The 23,274-nt window shown below is 40.1% G+C and overlaps 1 protein-coding gene across 1 annotated transcript; it reads right to left on the reverse strand.

Moving 5' to 3' along the window:
• Nucleotides 1-1,395: 1,395 nt before the first annotated feature.
• Nucleotides 1,396-21,520, reverse strand: KLHL8 (kelch like family member 8). Its single transcript, XM_053462974.1, has 10 exons — nucleotides 21,440-21,520; nucleotides 13,320-13,599; nucleotides 11,676-12,224; nucleotides 10,821-11,007; nucleotides 9,212-9,355; nucleotides 8,830-8,941; nucleotides 6,688-6,856; nucleotides 6,287-6,446; nucleotides 2,825-3,026; nucleotides 1,396-2,314 (listed from the first exon to the last, which is right to left on the reverse strand). Exons 2-10 carry the CDS (start codon nucleotides 13,521-13,523, stop codon nucleotides 2,191-2,193), a joined length of 1,851 nt encoding a protein of 616 aa, XP_053318949.1. The 5' UTR covers nucleotides 13,524-13,599; nucleotides 21,440-21,520; the 3' UTR covers nucleotides 1,396-2,190.
• Nucleotides 21,521-23,274: the final 1,754 nt, after the last annotated feature.

Raw genomic sequence — 23,274 nt, forward strand, 5'->3', positions numbered from 1 at the left:
TTGACGAGGGTTTGCGAGACTTGTGTTTCCACTCCTGACCTAATTACGCAAACACTCCTTAGTGAATAAACCATTTTAACTATGTTTTAAGGCACATCCACAATACATTTCTTGCAAAGGAAGAGAATGGCTGTACCTATATTATACATAGCTAAATTAGTGAGATTTTCCCACTTTATTATGCAGGGCAAGCTTAACCCTTCTCGCTAGAGAAAACTGCCAGCGTTGGCAATTCAAAATAAACAGCGAGGGAGCTAAAACCACAACTGTCTTTTAACACTTTCCCTTTAGTACACGAAGCCCTTTGTAAGAGTTATATATATAAAAAAAAAGTATATTCTGTATAATCTATTTTCTTGAACCTTCATTAATCTTATTATTTTTGTGTAAACATTTTAGTATGTTAATGCAAAAGTGCAAAATTGGTTCTCCTAGTTTTGAAGTATTTTGTCAATGTGCCATCTTTACTACATTCAAATAAATAGTATTCTTTAACTGACATTTTATTAAAATTTAAGTTTCAAATATAAAACATACAACAAATGTGCTTCTTCACAAAACACCCAACAAATTAACAATATATTTCACATGAATAACTGGCTTGTAAACAAATATACTTCTCTCTCTCTCTCTCTCTCTGCATATATATATATATATATATATCCAAAATTCAGACTGTACAGGAAGACACGAAAATATACTTTTTCAGCATAAACTGTGCAGCTTCTATGCCAAAAGAAAATTTAAAAAAACTATCAAATGTTTGGCACTCCAACAAATAAATTAAAACTGTGTTAAATCTATATTTAGACATTGGCTATACAAATAAACATGCATTTCTCAAAGCAATATCACAAATCATACCTATACAATATCACAAAAAGTAAAAGTGGAGCTTGAGTGCAACCTTCATTTGACCTTTTAACTGCCAGTATGGTCTAGCGGAAGGAAAATATACCCTAGAATGAATATTCACAGTCACTTGGATATAACAGGCAGTTTGGATATGTTGAAAAGCCTGTTTCAGTTTCTTAAATAAAGTCAAGTATTGCAGTAGTTCTATGGACGTAGTCATTACTGGGATCTGATAGAAACAGACTAGTGATAGAGTAATTGAAAGTACTGGGCTTAGAGGCAGGAATTTTATATAAAATATACTTTTAATACGATATACAAAACACAAAACAAAATAATGGTTTCTTCAGAGGTGAAGTTTAGACAGTACAAGCACTAGCCTTAGAGTACCATGGGTACATAGTTGTTTACCTCTTAATTTAAAGTAACCAATCCTTTGGGGGATGTAGTTGTTTGGAAACCAGGTATAGTTTGTTTCAATATTTGTTGTAAATAGAAAGAGAAGGATGTCCTAAAACGGAGCGGGGTGTCTTTTCTAGTGTTTCGTTTTTGTTTTTTTTTTGCATCAGGTAGCTATTATAATTGCCAAAACCAGCCACCGTTCCTAGCCAGGCTAGTGCTTGTATTGTGTAGAGTTCACCTTTAAGAAAAGGCCTGAAACTTCAGGTGTCTTTGATGCACTAGCACTTGTACAGACTTAATATTATGTGTTTTATTTATATATCGTACTAAAAGAGCATTTTATATTAAGTCAATTCCAGTCTCCTAGTCCATTACTTTCAATAGAGCTATCAGCAACCTATTCTACTAAACTCTCTGTAGGACCGTGGGAACAGCCCTTTTTGGTGATTAAAACAGCTTGTCTCTACTATTTTCGTTTTCCTTCCCATTACACTGGTGCAGGTCTGCACTGAATTTCTCATTACTGGGATTTAACTTTCCTGGGACATTGCAATAGAAAAGCTAGCAGAAGGCCACTGCTTGCTTTAAACCAAAGTGAAAGGATATAATGAAAGCAGTGTCATTTCTAGTTGTACATTACACATGAGGTCACAAAAATAGTGTTAGTAATGCCTTTGTCTGCTGAACAACTGCAACTTATTTACAGAGTATGGTATGGTAAAGATGAAAACATTTCAAGAATAAATTACCTCATTATGGCACCATTATTACAATATATTAAACTATTAAATTAATCTACAGTGTCATCCTTGGGGCAGACCACCATACACATGAAATGGATTTTAGACCATGTTAGTTTTAACATGTAGCCTTAGAGAAGCTGATGATCTCTGAGAATAGGACCAGCTGATGATTTCCGTTTCTGGATGCTGTTCACATACAGTCTACCACATTGCTGGATCCCTGTCCGACATCTCTAATCTGACTACACAGGCAGGCACAGACAGCAACACCTGCTCCAGCTCTGCAATGAGCCACCGATCCCACGAGCTCCCATCTGCGAGAACAAGGAGGAAAGATGATTAGACTGTGCATCAAATGACCGACTTTAAAGAAAGTAAACTTTGAAGATTATGATTCAACACTTAAAATAGAGACATTTTCAACATTTTATAGTTGGAATCACTAATGAAACAGCATTACTGTTCTTTTCAACGACCACTTAGATTTTCCTTCCTTCCTCTGCCAACTGAACTTCAGAATCTTAAGGATAGTGGTAACTAAAGTAGACCTGTCATTTTTCATTCCATAGTAATGCTACATACACACTACCAAGTAGAATTCGTTTAGTATTTACATTCAATTGGTTTGTTAAAAAAATCTCTATTTTATTATTCATGTAAAATGTTTTTTTTCTTCAGTATGGATACAGAAAAAAAATAATGTCCAATATTGCATTAACGTGTGATTGTAGACATTTTATAGAATTTCTTTTATAGACTGCAGGGTAGAGTAGTGCACAAATACTACTGTATATTTTGTTCCGGTCTGTACAATCTTCAATTACCTGTTCATAATGGGGTCATATGATTCGACAGTGTTCAGATATGAATTGCCGTTGTGTCCACCAACTGCATATATTCTCCCCATTAATGTTGCTATGCCAACTCCACCCCTTGGGGTCGTGAGCTCTGCCACATATTCCCATTTGTTTGTGCGGGGATCATAGCGTTCGACAGAACTCAGTGGAGAATTGTCATCAAATCCACCTGGAGGAAATAAAGTACTGCAAATCAAACATGAAACAGCAAATCAGCCAGATCGTTGTTCTGCTATTAAGCCTTATGAACACCGTTCTCATTTGACGCACCTAGCAACTTTCATTGACCTATTTACGCAGGGCAGCATCCCACCCATCTCCTCCAGAACAATGATCTTTGCTGCTGAGTAAAACGGCTTTTACAGTGGTATTTAGAAGCTGTGCCAGCTCGGCACTGGATCCATGGTGAAAATGAGTCAGTTGGGGAGATCAAAGATCTCCCTTGTAAGCAGCCCACCGCGTACATCACTGGCAACATTTGTTTTGTTTAACCCCTTAATGACAAAGCCCGTACATGTACGGGCTCAAAAGGCATTGTTTTCAATGGGTTTAGGAACCGCCCATTGTCCTTAAGGGGTTAAGAAAACTTACAGTACAGAAAATAAATCAGCATACGTTAGAACAAGGCGCAAAGTGTGAAGCCCTCTGGCTATACAATTTACATTAACGTATGCTAGTTAAGATATTGTATCCAAATAAACATAAGATTCCATGCTTTTATGGGTGTTTAGTGGGCTTTAACAGGAGCAGTACGCAGTACTTAATAAATGAGTGGCAGTTTTATCTACCAACTGTGCCAAAGAGTGTGCGGTATTGCGCACAGGGCTGTGCGCAGAAACCGCAACCAGGGGAGCCAACTGGCAACATGTTTGTTCACTAAAGTGAGAATTTGAGGAATTTGACCGCCAGTACGCATAGTAAATTAAAAAAAGAGAAGACACTGCAAATCCCATGCAAACTTGCACATTTTTTTCAGAAAGCATCACTACAACGCGTGTAGGTGGGTCCTGATACCAGTCATGTGGTCACTAAACTGAGATTTTTAAATATTTTGCTGCTCTTCAGTTTTTTGGAACAATCTGGATTCTAACACCCTGATGTTACCAACAGAAGAAACACAATTGTGTATAATTTGACATTGCTCTTGATTTGTTTTATTTTTGGCAAGTCCAGATCTATCATAGAATAATCTGTCCAAAGAGTATTTTGGAATGTCTCTTTCTTCCCCAATGGCCTTCAACACTAGTTCTGCTGTCTGACTTTTTTAGGCAACTATTTATCTTAATGCATACTGGAGTCTGTTTTGCATCAATGCCAAAGCATAACACTGCATACAAATCAATAAATTTTGTATCGGAATTTTTCTCTTCCACAGAAACCAAGAAGTGTAAGGATAGTTCTGTAGACTTCCTGTGCACTTCCTCTGAAATCAATGGGATTTGCTATAGCCAATAGCATCTGAACATCAAAGTCGAGCTAGGACACATATAGTTGGCTGGCACTGCTTACACTGATTTCAGTGCGAGTAAAGTACTCATTGACTTCAAAGGGAGTGCAAACCTGCAAGAAGTGTAGTTAACCCTTCAGTCCCCTATGGACGTACCGGTACTTCCAAAAAACGCATCTAAAGAAACCCTGTCAGCAGAAGCCATTGCTGGCTTTCTACTGCCCAATCTCATGTAACAGCTTCCGGTGCGAACTCCGGAAAACCGTTACATTTTAAAATCAGGCATTCCCTTCCAGGTCGCATCACTGCTGACGTCACCCAGAAGGTCCAGACCCTGCAGAGATATCCGATCGCTCCCATGAGTCACAGATCACAGACACCGTGATCTCTATGCAAGTCTGTGGGGACTTGCATAGAGATCACAGTGTGATCAGTGCAGGGGGTTCGCAGGGAGGAGAGTGAGAAACCATGGTTCTCGCTCTTCTCCCATGCTGAAAAACGAAACAAAGAAACAAAATTGTTAGTGATTGTAAAATAAATAAATAAATATTACTAAAATAATACAATAAATAATCATTTAAGAAAAACAATGCGACATCACTGGCATTAACATGTTCAAGAGGACCTCTATCCAAACAAAAACCCTTACATCCCATTGCCCTAACACAGGGCTTGACAAATTTGTTGTGAATCTAGGCGCCAGCTAAAAAAGTTAGGAGCCAGGATTTTTTTTAAAAACTAACAGTTGGCCAGGAGCGATCTGATCATCATCTGCCCACTTACTAAACTCACAGCGTTTGACCTGGAGGCACCCTGGACTTTCAGATCAGAGCTGTTTTTTTTTATTATTATTATTTTATTATTTTTTAACTCTTTCAATGCTGATGTTCCATTGGAGCACAGCATGGATTGATATTTAGTCCCCACAAGCTTGTGGGGACAAATGTTAACCCCTGCAATGCCACGAATGTGTCATACACAATTGTGGCATTGAAGGGCTTAACGCTGCACTGTCGCGCTCATGGAGCGATCAGGCAGCAGGGGGGTGTTGTGTCAGGTCCCCACACTCATGTGGAGACCGAAGAACCCTCTCCCCTGTCCCTGAAGCTGCCTCTGGCAGCTGGGACGCAATTGCTGGTCTATAAACCAGCCATTGCAGGGGGAGTCTCATTGATGACTGCTGTAGGCTTCCATGCCTACAGGAGTCATTAAAATGCTTGTGGGGGCTTGTTTTTGCTGTTGCTGGTCTGCCTGGAAGCCCAGAAACCAGGAACCAGCAGCAGAGTCCCTTACAAAACGTGAATTAACCCCTAAAATGCCACGATCGCGGCATTGAAGGGGTTAACGCTGCACTCAGCAGGGGGGTGTTGTGTCAGGTCCCCACACTTGTGCGGGGGCCCAATCAACACGCAACCACCTTCCCTGAAGATGTCTGTGGCAGCTGAAAACACGATTGCTGGTTTTCCAGCAACCGCGTTTTCAGCCTGCAGAATCACTCCGTGGGAGTGATCTCAGGCTCGGGGGCGGGCTCGGAGTGGCTGTGCTGTCTGCCCAGCGTGGCGACGCGGGGGCAATTTTTTGTGGAACAGGCTGACAAACACCTAGGCGCCAGGACAAGCCCTGCCCTAACACAACATCAAAAAAGTATAACCCTCCTGCCCCCCGTTCACAACCCCCCCCAAAGTATGTTTTCTGTTTTTATCAGAGGGAACTGGGGAGATAAGAAGATTAATTATCTCCATTTTCTAACAGCAGTAAAACGTATTGGAGTCCATGAAAAACAGTCAATTTTTCACACAAATGTGCTGCACACACACACACACACACACACTAGACTAGAGAATTAATATTTTTCATTACAAATAACTAGCATAATGGGGGGGTTTAGGTATAAAAGGTGATTGTGGTTTTAAAGTTGGGGGGGGTTTGCACATTTGTATGCATAATTTTGCGAACACATTTTTCATAATGGTACCACTCACCTACTACATATAAGCAGCCATGGAGCTCACTCACTCCATTTCCGGCTCTCCGCTGACCCATTTCCTTGACATCAACCCATTTATCTAGATGTGGGTCGTACCTCTCCACACTTGACAAAGAAGCGACTCCATCGTTCCCCCCAACAGCATATACATGGTTCTAAAACAAAAAACAGCCACAATGGGGTGGTCAGGCATTTATAGTAAGACAGTATACTCTCTAAAATATACTAAGACACATTTAAGAAGATCAGCAAAGTGCTAATATGATACTAAAATTGATCAGTAAACTGTTGTTTTCTATGGGGTGTGCAAAGTTAACTTTCAGCGGAACCGATATAGGATCCCCATTATATACTAAAACATCATTATAAAATAAAAAAAATGGCATATTAACTTACCACAAGAGCAACTGACCCAACTCCACCTCGAGGAGTGTTCATTGGAGCCACTGAACTCCAGTGGTCACATTCCACATCGTATCTCTCCACATCGCTGAAGCAGGTGTTGTCATCCAAACCTCCAATTGCATAAATAGGGCCGCCCAGAGAAGACAGTGCAATTCCCCTCCTACGTAGAACCAGAGAGGTTTACAAGGATATTCCTGACACCGACATGTTTTTCAACAACATGACAATGTTGATACCTAAGGCCACTGAAACATAAACAACTATGTACAACGGGGAAAGAGCGGCACCGTCACGCTGGCCCCCTAAGGCTGAGGACACGTGGGGGTGGATTTAAGTTTGGGAAGGGGACACTGGTCGATTCCTTCCTTCTTATGTCTTTGTCACCCTGTGCTCATCGGGAGGGCACAGGGTTACCGGAACCCGGCGTCTCGTCTGCCCTAACCAGACCCCCATGAACCCGGAAGCGCGCCACACACCTGACCGGGACTTAGCCGCAAATCCACGTAACTGTGCGGTGGCTAGGAACGCAAAGATCCCCATCGACAATTGCAACACCTGTTGTCCCCACCACGTCTCTCTTTTGGGGTTACAGTATGCTCATGGTGGGCAACACTCAGAGGTGGTTAGGTGGTTTCTCATTTAGGAACCCTGGTTTTATTACCTATCTTTAGGACTCTGGCCCAGCTACAGTGCTCACTATCCCCAGGGATGTTTCTAATGCCGTCGCTCAGGTCCTGAGGTCATATCGAGACGCTTTTTGGAATGCATCATTCTCAGGCCCTGAGCTCGCCATTGGTACCCCGGGATTGACTCTGCTCCCTCAGGATCACCCCGATAATAGTGACTTTTTGTCGGGCGAGCATTGCTGGCCATAGAACTGTGAGGAGGCACCGGGCTGTTTGGAAGTGATGGAATTATACTCCTGATTCAAGTATTGCCATCTGTATAAATATTTGTACTGTTGCTGTCCTTGTCAGGACAGTATATTACACTGCCACCATCTTCCGTGTAGCTGTCTGGGTAGATACAAATGACAACGTGTGGCAAATGTTTAAAGCAAGCCGTCATGTGTATCGAGCAGAAGGCCACACGTCATTTAACAGCCGCTGGCTTTAAAGGTGGCCACTTAATATCTATGCATATTTTGTGGAAAAAACAGTTGGAGACCTTCATGAACATATTTAAACTTGCTGGACATGATTAGCCTAGACCAAATGTAAAATCATAATCCAGTTTTATCCATTTAAACATTGGCTGTAGTTCCCCTTACCTCACTACGACCAATATTCAAGCATTTGCTGCTACAAACAGTATTTAGCAGGAATCTAAAACAGATTATCTGTTCTAATTTTCTATCTAAAACTAGTTCTGTACATATTAAGTCATACATGACTATATGTAGGAGTTTAAGCAGGTTTCACTTTTCTAAATTCAGCAATATAAATAAATCAAAAAATGGCTTAAAAAAAAAAACTAAACAAAAAAAACATTTTGCTGATAATTGGTTTCACTGCAAAAAAAAAGTTTTAAAAATTGAACAAACAGGAATATCCATGTACATGAAACACCACATTAAAACATAAATATTACAATACAAGTAGCAGAATACCATAGACTATAGTTGCCTAAATCTTTGCTGGTGGGCATATTTAAAGAGACAGTTCAGTGTCCCGGACAGCTCACTAAAGAAGAGCATATTATATGCATTATTAGAAAAACACCTAATATAGTAGCTACAGCCCTGCAGTTGCTGTCCTCCTCAGTATTACCACTGATTGGGTGATTCAAGCTGTCAAACTGGGGTTAACTGGAGGTGACTGTCAGGTGGATGGAAACATGTTCGACTGAACAACTCTCCTGTAGATAAAATAGATGGGGTGGGGTGGAGTGGGGTGGTAGGCTAAATACATATGGGGGGGGCTTTTGCAGAATCTCCCATGCATCTACAAGTGTTGCACTACCTAACTAGGCAAATTACTTGTGCCCCAAGTAACACTGTTAAATGAATACTACTTAGCACTGTATTTATGAACATATTCTGCGTCACCGGCCATTTCTATCCTAGAATGTAGGTAAAATAATGAAAACCAGTTTTACATCTCATGAGCGCTCAAATTAGTCAGTTACTCTTACCTTTTTGTGTTCATTGATGCTTTGATCACCCACTTATTAGAGAGTGGATCAAAGACCTCCATGCTAGCTAAATGTTCATTCCCATCATGTCCTCCAACAGCATAGACTTTACCTAAATAAGAAATACAGTGACATCATATGTAAAATTGAATCAAAAAAATTGAATCAAAAAAAACATCATTTGTAACATTTTTCATCCTGCCTTAGGTCACATTCAGTACATAAGACTATGATTTTTACAGTTGTCAAATTTATCTAAATCTGGGCATGTGTTGTATCTGGGCTAACATATGGGCAAATATCTGTCCAGGTGACCGTACCTTTAAAAGACTTTTAGCACTTTGGCAGCAAAGAGCTATTTTCCATTTATTTTCCTACTGACCTCCAACAGAGATAACACCCACGTGTCTTCTCCGGCTGTTCATTTCAGGGCCAAAAAACCATGTGTTTCTGCTTATAGAGTAGCATTCAATACTGCGAAAGGGGTCTCCAGATCCTCCACGTCCTCCCACACAAAACAGAACACCTGCAGCAGATAAATTATATAATATCTAAAAGGTGACAAATATTAAGATGACCCAAGCATTAAAATTAGTCAGCATTTGTGAAAACAACATTCTATTTACATAATTGTTTACCCTTAGATTTGTTTTTTGGACATAGGTGTAATGTTAAAACTTAAAAGCCAACCATTAAGCAACAGCAACACAATATGGATCCATCAACAGAACTTTGGATCCATTTATGATGGTAAAACCCCTACTAAATTGCACTTGAATTATATAACGGCAGTTTGTAATCCAATTATACAGGAAGATGGTGCAATACGCCAAACAAATAAGCCTGTGGATATTGATTAAAAGAAAATAGCTACGTAGATAGAGAATATGTCAATTAGTTAGCCATATAACTGAAATACTTGAAATGGAAAAGGCTGAAAAATGTTAGAGCTTTTTGCCTAGGGCAGCGCTCAACATAAATATACACATTTTCAAACGACTGATTCTTTGATGGCGATACTACCAAAGATCTAAACATTTGCAGACAGTTTGTATACCAACAGACACATACAAAGCCTGTGAGGTAATTTTTTTCTTTACAAAATACACAAATGGTTACCATGTTTGTACAGGCTATAACAAATTATCTTTCAAGCTGGAGGGAAGGGAACCCGAGTCACTGATATGTATAAGCATTTTCTCTTCTATATTATATAAATATATTGATCACACTGCATTTAGGCTATTCCGTGATAATTTTATACTCTGTAGAAGAAGTTTTGTTCACTGTGAAGTTTACTATGCTAAAGTCACTGTGCCATTGTAACATAATGAAACAAATGCTGTATCTAATGAAACAGTAATTGTTCTGTTTTGTAAAACAACTGAGCTAAACAGCTTTTTTTGGCAGCCTAGTTGTTTATTGCCAGCTGTGAACAACAGTCCATTTAGTGGATTTTGGAGAATATTCTACTACTGGTGAGAATGCGCCTGTATCACAGTAGAATAACATATTTGGCAAGTGGTACATACATCGATACATCTTAAGGTGACTGGAGGAATTAAATTTATTTGCGACACCCACAACTACTGTATCACATATCCCAATCCGTAACAAGCAGTGCATTCCAAGCTCTTCATAGGACCTTACAGGTAACACTGTTATATTTCCTAAATTTAGAGAAAGGCTACTACACATTCAAAAGAGAAAGTTGCTTCAGTAGGGGCAGTTAAGATAAGGAATTCACTGTGAACGAGTTGTTGGATTTAGTCGCTATCTTTAAGTTGGGTACTTTTTGTTGCAAACACTCACAAACAATAACAAACACTCACGTTCATACAACAGAGATAACACCAAGGAAGTCTTTCACAACCTAAGTGCAAAATTGACAAAATAGTTCAATGGGTTATCTTGTACTTTGTAGTGCTGCCCTACAAGTGCTTTTTTGTTTGTTTAAACAAAAACAATTAAGTTTGAAACTTTATATTTACCAGCAGTTTGTTTCCTAGGCGTTGTCCGAATGGTATACTGAAATTCTGGAACAGCTTGACTGGTTAGGTGGAGGTGATAATTTCTGGCCTCATCAAGCAAGTCTCTACATTTTAAGTTCTGTTTGATTATGTTTTCTTTGGCAACAACTGTCATCAAGAATTCAATGGGTAACAAAGGGAGACGCACCTGTCATACAGGAAAGATCACCATAAATGTAACAATCTTGGAGTGAGAAGCAGCGTGTGCAAACTTGTCATGTGAATTGATCAATATATACCTTTTTCATAGGACTATGGGAGAGCATATACAGTGACATTGAGTGAATGCACCTAATGCATTTTTCAGCTAAGTTTAAGCAGTGAACCTAGTGGCAACCATGTCATACTAGGTATGTTAGAATAAAAAAGGACTACGATACGATTGTATCACTAAAGAAATGTTGTGAAATGTTGAATGCTACACCCCATCACTGTGGACATTCTGGTTAGCATCAAGCTTTGGGCAGCTGCACTCCAGTTCGGTCCATGAAATGAAAACTATTTTCACAGTGATCAAGAAAGCCCCACATTACATTGGTAATCAAGTGGGGTTAGAGTGGCACAAACATTCATCTTTGTACACTCTATTGGCTACATACTGCATATCACCTGGACATGAAAACATGTCTGCCGTCTGCATGAGAAAATAAATGAGATATGTGCTGTAGAAGAAACTGCAGGGGGGCCTGCTTACTCAAAGTGCCCGGTTAGGCTTAGATACACCTCTACAAATATCTTTATGTAGAAAAGAGCTCTATCGGTATTCTGAAAACTGTCAAAAGGCACTGAAAGCATGGAGGCTAGGCTCTTTCTCACCTGAGAAAGTATTTCATCCAGCCACGCATCATGGTGCTGAGGGTTGGCATGAAGCCACTTGATAGCTGCGTTGTAAACTTGCCTTTCGGTCTCAATGTTGAGGTCTCCAGAGGACAGCAATTTGTAAAGGTGCTGGGGTGACATGCTAACAAAGTCCTCACACTCCACCACTTCCGTGAAATGGTCGCAGGCATAGAGGTCTGCCATGTCCATGAGATCCACACGATTATGGCTCTCGGCAAAGGCCCTCACAGCAAGGCAATTGGAGGGGTGGAAATGCAACTTCATATATTCACAACAAGCCTTGGCAACCAACTCTACTTGGAGGATACAGGCAGCATACAGGAGAGGCTGGACATTGTCCACCGTCAAGGTGACTCGGGATGAATAAGCAAACTTTACCAGGTCCTCTATGGCATCACCATCAAAGTCACGAATCTCTATAAGGGTCTGTTTGGCCTCTGCCATATCAGATAGGAACATGGCACGGAAATACGGTATCACACAGGCAAGCACAAGTTTGTGGCATGGAATCAGCTTCGAACCAACCTATAGTTAAGGAAAATAAACAATTTTAATTTTAGATATATTTAAGTGCTCTGTGAATAAATGTCATAAAATAGGATTATAAATTGCCCAGTGCATTTGAGCATGGCTTCAGTTATGGGGATTATTGTTTTTTACAGAGAAACAACTATGGCTGATGTTCTACTATAATTTGCGAAGTACAGCAGAAAAGTTGGTCACACAGTTAAAAACTATGGCCATTTATTGCGCCAACATATACAATAATCCCACAGGGTTAAGAATAAGGATATATTCTGTGGTCTGAGTCTTTACATAATCAAACAGGCAGCCTAGATGGTCTGAATGGTTATCTGTCAACAAAGTCTATGTTTCTACCGAAGAGACACAGGGGTTTGTCCAAAAATATATTTTTAATTAAGTAAAAGTTTTCCTCACTCAACTTTAATGTGGCACTGATAGGTTGTTTCCATAATTCTTCTTAAACATTTCTATAACACTCTCTACGCTCTATGTACAAATTACAATGTTGCATGTATAACTAAACTTTAAGTTATCGGTTTGAGCATCTGAAAGAGAGACAGACCAGTCAGTATCAGCCTTGTTACACATTTCTATAGTTTTGTTCACTGAAGCAGGACTTAAACCGGATAGCCCTTTAAGAAAACACTTTGTCCATGTACTTTAATCACACTGCAGTAGTTGTCCATTTTACCCTTTAGAGAAGTTTGTTTTGTTAAAAGTTTACCAGTTGACTAGATAAGAATGTCTAAAAAGAAACACATGCTGTTGGAATATACTTCTGCACATTTGTTTTACAAATGTTCACTGAAGTTTGTATGCAAAATAGCTCATTATTGTTATTTTTGTCATATGGTTGTTTACAATGTATACTATGTGTTGCAGAAAGTAAAATACCAGTCATCAAATACCAGTAAACGTCACACGAGCACTCTGGACACTTTTTGAGAAGCTATTTATTAATGCATTACCAGTTTTCTGCATACCTCATCTAGGGACAGCTATTTTATTAAAACCTTATTGCATAGTAAATCCTAATGTAAATGTTAAGACCTTAATAAAAAAAATAAAAAAAAACAGACATAACTCCTCATTTACCTTAAGTGTGACATCACACAACTCCCCCACTTCATAAAAATTGAGAAGTGAGTTGTGGAAATCCTTCCATGCCTCTTCAGCTTCAAAGATAAAAGATCCATCACCTTCACTGTCACTGGACACCACCTTGTTGTGATGGAACTGCCTCCTTCCCTTAACTGGTGGTGCCTTGGCGTGTGCAGGAACCAAGGATTCCGATGCCATTAGCAATGAGAACAAGTCCAACCAGAGAAGGATGTCTTCATATTATGGTTAAACCAACATAGGATGGCATTTTCCACTGCAACACAAAACAGAGGTCAGTGTCAAGTCATATCAGGCAGTTATCAAATGAGCCAAGTATACAGCTTAATACAAGAAACGATGGGAAATTCAGCCATGCAAAATAGGTATCTGTATCCTGTCTTGCACTGTACATGAGCACATCTGCACAAAACCCATTACATAAAAAGAAAACCCGAAAGATCAACTAGTTACATCACCTTCAGCAACAAAGAACTGCAACCAAACAACTCATGCATTAATTAGTCTCTTTACACCAGCACGAAGGAGTTCTGGCCCACTCCATGTTGCTTTAACTTAGTGAGTTGTTTTAGCGTGAACCCGCCACGATATCTCAAACGGGTTTAGGTCTGGATTTTGACAAATATACTCCAAAATGTTTAATTTCAATAATTCTGATTTAGGCTAGCATTTGTGGTTTAGATCATTGTCTGCCACCCAGTTCTTAAGTTGACTCTCCTGAATTCTATGATACAAACCAGACTTCATATTTTTATCAGCGATGGCATGTTTTTCCATGTCCTGATGCAGAAAATATCTACGACACTGCTTCCATCATGCTTGACAGAAGATAAGAAGTTCTTAATGTGGAATACATGTTTTTTCCTCCATTCACCATTCATAACAGGAGCCCATGTACCGTATTGGCTCGGATATAGGCCGCCCCCGAATATAGGCCGAACCCTAAATGTTAGGTGCCTCTCCCCCCCGAGATATGCTGCCACGAAGATGCCCCCCCGAGATATGCTGCCACTCTATCCCCCCCCGAGATATGCTGCCACTCTACCCCCCCCCGAGATATGCTGCCACTCTCCCCCCGAGATATGCTGCCACTCTGTCCCCAAGATGCCCCCCCACCAGACTTGCCGGTGTAGACTCCACGGGGTCTTGCGGGGCCGGCGGGGGACATCTACACATAACACCTATTCAACTTCCGGTGCCGGCACTTCTGCCGTGGGAAGTACTGGCAAGGAAGATTGTTTGCGCAGACTTCACCGGCAGCGGCGATGCAAGCAGAAACAACCTCCGCTGCGGCACGTCTGCAAGATGTGCTTCAAAAATCTCCCTTGCCGGGACTCCCCCCCGTGGGAATTCTCGGCAAGGGAGATTGTTAAAGCACATCGTGCAGACGTGCCGGCAGCGGAGGCTGTTTACGCGCCGGTGCCACCGCCGATGAACGTCTGCGCGATGCGCTTAGACAATCTCCCGTGCCGGCACTCCCCCGTGGGAAGTGCTGGCAGTTGAGGCTGTCTGGGCACATCCAAGAGTAGGATACGGGTCCCCTGCACCGCTGCGGGGATCTGTATCCTAACCCCGCTGCCTGCCCGGACGCTAGACCCCGAATATAGGCCTCACCCCCACTTTAAAGACTTAAAGTGGGGGGGGGAGTGCGGCCTAGATTCGAGCCAATACGGTATATCAGAAAGCTCCACTGGTGACTAATCAGGAGCAGTACTTTCTGACAAACTCTAGAGGAGACTTCATGATATTTTTTAGAGGGCAGTCATTTCCTCTGTGCTACTGTGATGTGAATCTTGCGTTTGCCTTCATTGAAATCATGAATGCCAACCAGAGTCCTAAATGATCTTAATCCTTGCTCTTGCTTGTTTGGCAGGATGGCCACCAATGTTCCATCTAATTTTTCTTAGTTGGTGTGCGCAGAAAACTTATCTTGTGCAAAAAGTTTCACAGAGCAAAAATTTTTGGACATGTGCGCTCTCTAAAAAAGCTATGTGCGCGCGCACAAGCGCACAGCTTAGAGGGAACACTGATGGCCACTCCAAAAAGATCCAAACGTATGTGTCAAAAACTATTTTCTGGAGGTGGTCAGGATTGTCTTTTGAATGCGGTAAGATATGGCTTTGGAACCTTGTTAGATTTATTATGGCCAGGCCTGGACCAAATCAGGTCTGATTGTTTACTATGGTCTATAAATAACTGACCATAATATTACCTTATACTGAGATTTATTGGTGGGTCGGGGGTGTTGCATTTAGAATTTGCAAATATTCAATGTGAAAATGTCTGAAAAAACAGACAGGGGGCAAATACTTTTCTTTATGTGTAAATACCCCATTGCCAAAACCAAAGTTGTATTGGGCCAAGTGGTTGTATTGGGCCAAGACAGTGGTTGCTAAGAGGATTTTTCAAACTTTTCTACACAGCCACTAATTACCACAAGAGAACATAAATTTAGTATACAATCTATACAGAATCCATTATGTTCTGCCTGTAGATATGTCATAGAGGGCACTTTTTTTAATACACCAACAGTTTATATTAGAATGTGTGTACAGCATGTTACAGTGCCTTGCAAAAAGTATTCACCCTGCTTGGCATTTTTCCTATTGAAATAGATTTTTATTTGGATTTCATGTAATGGACTTATACAACATAGTCTAAATTGGTAAAGTGAAATGAAGAAAATGGTGTATGCATATGTATTCGCCCCTAAATATGATCTGGTGCAACCAATTACCTTCAGAAGTCACATAATTAACCTGTCCATCTGTGTGCAATCTAAGTGCTACATGATCTCAGTATATATACGCATGTTCTGAAAGAGACCCGAGTCTGCAACACCACTGAGAGCAAGGGGCACCACAAAGCAAGCGACATCATGAAGACCAAGGGGCTTTCCGAACAAGTCAGGGACAAAGTTGTGGAGATATCTGAACATCCCACGGAGCACCATTAAACAAAGAACCCAAAGATAACTCTGAAGGAGCTGCAAAGATTGGAGTATCTGTCCATAGGACCACTTTTAGCCGCATACTCCACAGAGCTGGGCCAGAAAAAAAAACCTTAAACCCTTCAGGACTGGCGTTCGCGTACTGCGTCTTCCCTCAAAGACCGCAGTTTTTTTAAAAAAAAATTTAATTCTGTGCTCGTGATTCGCTTCAAAGCGATCACGTGCACAGAATTGAGGGGAAGTGGCTGCTACGGATCGCTGGGGACACCCATCGGTCAGTAGCAGCCACCCCTCACGATCCCAGCGTTCATAGCGACGCTGGATCGCGCATCATCGATGACGTACCTGCTACGTCCCGGTCCGGCGGTGACGTATGACCAGGAAGTACCAGGTACGTCCCGGTCTTGAAGGGGTTAAAGAAAAAAATTGCGGTATGACTGCGAGCAGACTGTAGGCTTGCGAGCAGGGCTCTCTCTCCACCTACTGTATTGGTTTGTCTTAGTCTGTCAGTTCTTGTCATACCTCTATGTAATAAATGTATATGTAATAAATTGTTGACACTATATAAATAAAAGATAACAATACTAATGTAGACCCAAATGCACTTTACTGTATGCAAAATTGTGTATACATTAGTTATTGTGCGTTAGAAAATTAAACTTGTCTTAACTTTGTGTCTACCTATATTGATAGCAGGAAGCATTCATGTGTACACTTCTTGTACATGCTCTGTAACAGTCCCAATTCCACCTCATATGTCCCATGTGGAGCATGTACAAGCCCCTTACTTCTCTTAAAATCAATGGTAGTAGCAACAGCCAATCCCAGGCATGCTTTTCTGAATGCTTATGTTGAACGAAAGCTCCCATTGATTTAACACAAGTTCTACTTAACATGTGCAGGAAGTATGTTTCCTGCTTATACTTCCTTTTGGGCAAGGAAAAATGGGACTAGGCTGTTCCTTATGTCCAATAAATCCCCCATGACATAATAGACAGCTGATAATCACAGCCTATTAGTAATTAGCAATAGATTTGGCGACGACGATTCCTATTGGCTATAAGACAAATGTTTCCTATTTTTTCTTTAATAATCTAAACTACATTGTGTATATATTTGTCATTTAAGTGTACTTAACATAATAATAAGAATACCTTATTTATAGACTGCTAGAAGAACGGAAGCAATCGTGCAGCTTGGCAGACACACATTTCAGTTTAACTAGATAACATCTGTTAGTATACTAAATTTTTCTACTGGAATAACCAAGTGCTTTTAGAGTAATTGAATGTCTGCCCATATGCATGCATGCACGCAGACTAGTAACCCATATGAACTATATGCTAATTTAAAAAGGTATAAATCCTAAAAGTTATGTTTTACCTCCTACCTTGACAACCTAAAACACAGGCGGAAACAGATTTATCCTGAGGTAACAGGTTGCGGAGAAGCTTCAGGAAATTAAATTACCCAGGTAGCTGTCTAATTGTTTTTTTGTATAACATGGCAAGATTATAGCTTCAAAAACCCCCTGCTGCAAAGAGAAAAAAAAAACACTCCATAGGGCTTTATTTTAGTACTTTTTTTTTTTTTTAATATATTTATTCAAAATGGGGGCCATGAAAAAACAAAGGTTATCTGCTTAATTAATGCCACTGGAAAAATAAACAAACATTCTCTTTCTAGGCAGCTACTTAAATTATAGCAATTGCAAAAATAATACAATACCCGCTAAGGAAAGAACTGACTTACAAATAACTCTAGTGTACCGGAATGTAACAAAAGGGGGGGCCCCAACAAATTTGGAATGAAGGGCCTGGTCTATACATTGTGCAAGACAAATCACTGTAAGCGCAAAGACTTTTTGTAAACTGTCTATCGGAGCTTTTGGGACACGTTCACTTTTTGAAACCACTCATAATCATGCGCTTTGTTTGCCAATCACTGTAGTAATTTTGGAAATATTTTAGATAAGCTGATGGAGAGGAAGAACCATGCATACTCAAGGTATACATACAAGGCAGACTTATGGTAAGTATACATTATCTACTATTTTGCTAATTTTAATGTTCACTTCATTACATAGGTTTATCTAGTGTGTAGAACCAAGTGTTGAAAGTCTGAAAAGTGACGGTTCCATTTCAAGCGAACACTCCAGTCACTGTACACTCTTTAATGCACATGATAGGATTCAAATGCTCGAAGGATTTAATCAGACTTATCCTCCCCATGCGTTTGCATTTCAGGATTTGTGATTATTCATACCTTCATTGAGAGTTCCTGGTTTAACCTGCCTGTGCATATGCTGAAAACTCACACTAATTTTGACAAAAACCAGGATGAAATGCAGAAAAGGAAGTGAGTGTGCGGCGGCCTTTTCCCAGGCAAGTCTTTATTTTACAGCTAAAGAACGGTGTGGGTGTATGAGGCATGAGACTGCCCCTTTAAGCCACTGTGTTCCAGAACTTAATGCTTCCAGCTGATAGGCTGATGAAATCAGGCATTTTGATTCTGGATAGCCCTGGCTCAACTTAATAGACAGGGCTGCATGTGGTTGTGGGGATAGGGGATAAATAAAAGTCAGGCAGGTTAGGGCCAAAAGTTCAGCAGCGGTCACAGCGCGTCCTGGGGTGAGTGTTTGGTGTTGCTGAATGCCCCTAATGCCAATCTCGGTGTTGCTGAATGCCTCGACTGTTTAAGCGAAGAAAGCGATTGTAGATCACTTTCTAAGCTCGTTTAATGAAATGACGCAATTGGTTTAGTGACCATTTTTTGTGTGACGTGCCTGACCCGTCAATGGACGTTAACGCGTGAAAATACTTTTATCTTTTTTTTTACTTTTTTCCCCCTTATGGGAAGAGGGAGACGAGTTGGTTCTTACTCTCTCCCTCTATGGAACCTGTACTGATCACAAAGACTAACAAGGAAGGCTCCACAGACTTGCAATAGTGAGGAGGAGGATTAATCAGAGATCTCAGCAGGGTCTAGGCAGACCGTTCCAATACTCTCCTGTCTTCCAGTGACTTTCCGGTGGATGTCAGCAGTGTTCTTATATAACAAAGTATCAGTACACACGATCAGTCAGCAGGAAGCCAGCTTCTGCTCCTAGGGGGGAGCTTGATCACCCATGTAAGGGCAGGGAGATGTCACTGCCACTGCAACAAAGTCAGGACATACCAGTACACCCTAATGGACATCTTGGAACAGCTTTTAAAAGTACATACCCGCACATCCTTATGGTCAAAGGGGTTAATTAGCAACACAGAAAGTAAATGTTTGAAAGCCTAAAATTAGTCCTAGTTAGCTATTGACCAGGTACCTTTTAGACAACAATGGTTAAACGAAACATACAACTACAAAAGCACTTACGCTCCATTAGAACTGCAGCACAACATACTTGCTAGGTTGCAAACATTGCAAAGTATGTAAATAGCAACTTTGAGCTTCCTGCTCTAGGGCAGCTGTGTGACGGACTAATCTACACAGACAAAATAATAAAAATTTAAAAAAAACACTAGCATGCAATGTTACCAGTGGTAACTGTAGCTGGACTAAAAAAAGATTATGTGGGAGAGTGGATGATGCTGTGAATGCTATGAAGAAATAATAAAGAATCAGATGCAAATAGATTTAATCCAATGGCCATTTAACTGGACAGAGACCAATAAACATGCCAATTAAGCTGCTACATTCTAGATGCTATCTTCAATGCAAAGTTGAAATTAAGACCAAGGTAAATGCAAACTAGAATTCAAGATAGTCTGTGCTGTTTTACAAACTGCTATCAAGTCTTATTTACTAAGCATTTAGTTAGCCCCAAGATTGGGCTATTCACTAAGGATTGTGAACAGCCAACTGGTCTCTTACCACAGTGGCAACTCACTTCAAATGCCAGTTGGCAATTCCCAGAGAAACACAGGGGTTTATCCGCTAAAAAGAACGTTGGTGGAAGAGTTTGCAGGGCGGTTATGACTTTAAGCATTCATTGTGAAGGGCCCACACTGACATTTTTAACAACATGAAGGCGAGCTGCACAGCATATGCATATTTTAATGCACAAGAAGAATTTGAAGAAACTTCACTAATTTAAGTAAACAGGGACAGTCAAGAGATTCCTGCAGCAGAAGCTCAGCAGGGTTATGTAGCGAAGACAAGGAGAGGAAACCCAACTCCTTTTTAGTGACCACCCCAGGTTGTAAGATCATTTGAGCAAGGCCATCCTCATTTGTGATGTACTACGTGCTATTTCAGGTATATCACTGTACAGAGCTGAGCAATACGATGGTGTTGTATAAACTAATAAATACAAAACTTTGATTTTACATTATTAGGTCTCATGACTAGACTAAGATGTAATGTTACATAGGGGTTTTGAGACTTTAGAAGTCTTTTCTTCATTCCTTGTGAAGAGTCATCTAAGGTCCCAAAGGTCTATGAAACTCTTTTTTTCTAGGGCCAATAGAGGAATATCCATTTTTTTCTTTACATATATTAGGGTTTTCTATTGTACGTATGCAAGATTATACAATGTCAAGAAAGACCAGATTAGAGGTAGCCAACAGCTACATCTCCCACTGTGGAGGAACTAAAAACACCCATAAACATCAGCTAGCTTCTGACAAGTCAAAGCTTAAAATGAACATGAAAAAGTTACTGTTCAACAACTTAAAAGCTGTTGCCATCATTTGGAACCTGTTGTCCACTCTTGTTCTACTCATAACAAAATTAAAAACGTTAAAGTGTCATAAAAACTGAACTCTATCACCACAGAAATAAACTGCAAAACAAAAAAATTAATAGAATTAGTAGCCTTTGGTAAACACAATACTACTGTGCAAGAACATAAATACACATACAGTGTATACATTCACAGACATGATATGTGTGTGTGTGTGTGTGTGTGTGTGTGTGTGTGTGTGTGTGTGATAAAGCACACTGACAAAAAAGACCGACAGCACAGGAAACAAAACAAAAAGGGATGAAACTGTGCAACCCCAATATGGGGCAGAGCAGGCATCATTCAATACTGGAGCAGCAACACTCACTGAAACCAACATCCAACATTCAAAACGACAAAAACACAAAACATAGACACCCAGCCCAATTGTTAATAAAAGCAACACAACAAATCGCAACAATTACACACCTTCTAGACGATCGGCTTTCACTGTCTGCCTCCAGCCTCTCTCCTCCGCCGATCTTGCAGCTGCTTCTACTTCTAGCCCCGCCTCCTTATCAAAAGAGCATGCGCAAGGAAATCCGTCTCCACTCTAGCCCCGAACGCCACCTTTGTTGTGGGTAGTGCCCATTTACCCCATTGTGACACCAGCCATATTTTTTATTAGAACTGACAGCGTTTTAAGAAAGCTGAGGCTAAAGGTAGACTTTAATCTCAAATCGCAGAGACAAATAAATCATAATCCACTCAGCCATTTCTGTGAGTCCAAGGGGATTAAAACAAAACATAGATTTTATTTTAATAAATTGAATCAAAATGATTAAATATCAAATCTGGCCCAAAGTTTGAACTGCAGTTTTATTATTGTTATATGCGCCACACCAGTCTATTGGTAGCTATGGTGAAAAGACCACTTTTAACACTGTGCCACAATTGCGCTTAATAAGTAGCACTATGGGGTCGCTTTGGTCATTCAAAGTTTGAATGCTCTGTTAGACATTTATAAAATGTGAATTATTGGCAGTAGTTATTTTTTTTTTTACTGTGTATCAGATTTGTTTAACCCTTTCAGTGCCAGGACTCAGGACACAGGTTCCCCCTTGGGGGAGTCCTAGCAATTTTTTGTAGTTTTGCTGTTGTTAGATTTAAATGAAAATCTTGCAGGTTGCAAATTACTTAGGGATACCTCCTAATTATTGAGTTTAGGTGTTTCCCCCACCCCTATTGCTAACAGGTGCATAAAATCAAGCTCATAGAGAGCCATCTCCATACATAAACATTGGCAATAGAGTGGGTCGTACGTAACACCTTAACACCTGTAAACCCAGGGGTATTTGGTACCTCAAGTCCCGGAGCAATTTTGCGGTAGGTCGGTTCAGCGATTATTCTCTTTTCCTGTGAATAGTGTACCCATGTAAACAATATATTGTTTTTTCAAGGAGAGATAAAGCTTTCTTTTGATACCATAGTTAGATGATTAGCTGAAAATTTAGGTTGAGAAATTTAGTAAAAACTAGTGAAAATTAGAAAAAAAAAACACATTTATTTATGCATTTTCCATCTGAATCCTCACAAAATTAGGTAAAGTGATAAAAAATCCCCCTCCAAGTTTTCAGAAATACCTAATTTTATATAGATTTTCCATACTTTCCCAGCGCTTATAGGGAACATACTATAAGGTGTACATTATTCGTAGAATTTTTATGCTTATGGCTTAACAGGTTTGGGGGTTGTGAATGGGGGCAGGAGGGTTATACTGTTTAGATGTTGTGTTAGGGCAATGGGATGTAAGGGTTTTTTCTTTTTATTATATATATATATATATATATATATATATATATATATATAATGTATATGTGTGTGTTTTTTTTGTATTTTTATTGTTTTTTTTTATCACTATTTTGTTTTGTGTTTCAGTTTCCCCCTGCACCGATTACACTGTGATCTCTATGCAAGTCCCCACAGACATGTACGGGCTTTGTCACCAATGCGGTGCATCGTTACCCTGTACATGTATGGGCTTTGTCGTGAAGGGGTTAAGAGCTCAGGGACTTTAACTTTAAAAAACTGCACAGATGCTTCTAAGAGAGTGAATGTGAGTCTCCAGATTACCAGCGGCCATGTCCTAGCTTTGGTAGATTCGGTGACAAGGTTGAGGTTTCTTCAGTCCCCACCACACACCCCCTGCTGAACGATCGCTCCATGAGAGCATTTGTGCAGTAATACTTTTTTTGTTTTTTAATTTTTACACTAGTATTTTTCATTTTCAAAATCTAATCACTGATTAGTCACACTTTAGATAA

This window comes from Spea bombifrons, chromosome 1 (genome assembly GCF_027358695.1).
Source record: "Spea bombifrons isolate aSpeBom1 chromosome 1, aSpeBom1.2.pri, whole genome shotgun sequence".
Taxonomy (NCBI): Eukaryota; Metazoa; Chordata; class Amphibia; order Anura; family Pelobatidae; genus Spea; species Spea bombifrons.

Bases quoted from the DNA above. Each gene is read 5' to 3' on its own strand.
- KLHL8 (XM_053462974.1), bottom strand. From the start codon at position 13,523: ATGGCATCGGAATCCTTGGTTCCTGCACACGCCAAGGCACCACCAGTT. The intron at 9,356-10,820 runs GTAAATATAAAG...TATCTGCTGCAG, and splicing joins GCCTAGGAAACAAACTGCTG to GTGTTCTGTTTTGTGTGGGA. The intron at 6,447-6,687 runs GTAAGTTAATAT...TTTTTGTTTTAG, and splicing joins TTGGGTCAGTTGCTCTTGTG to AACCATGTATATGCTGTTGG.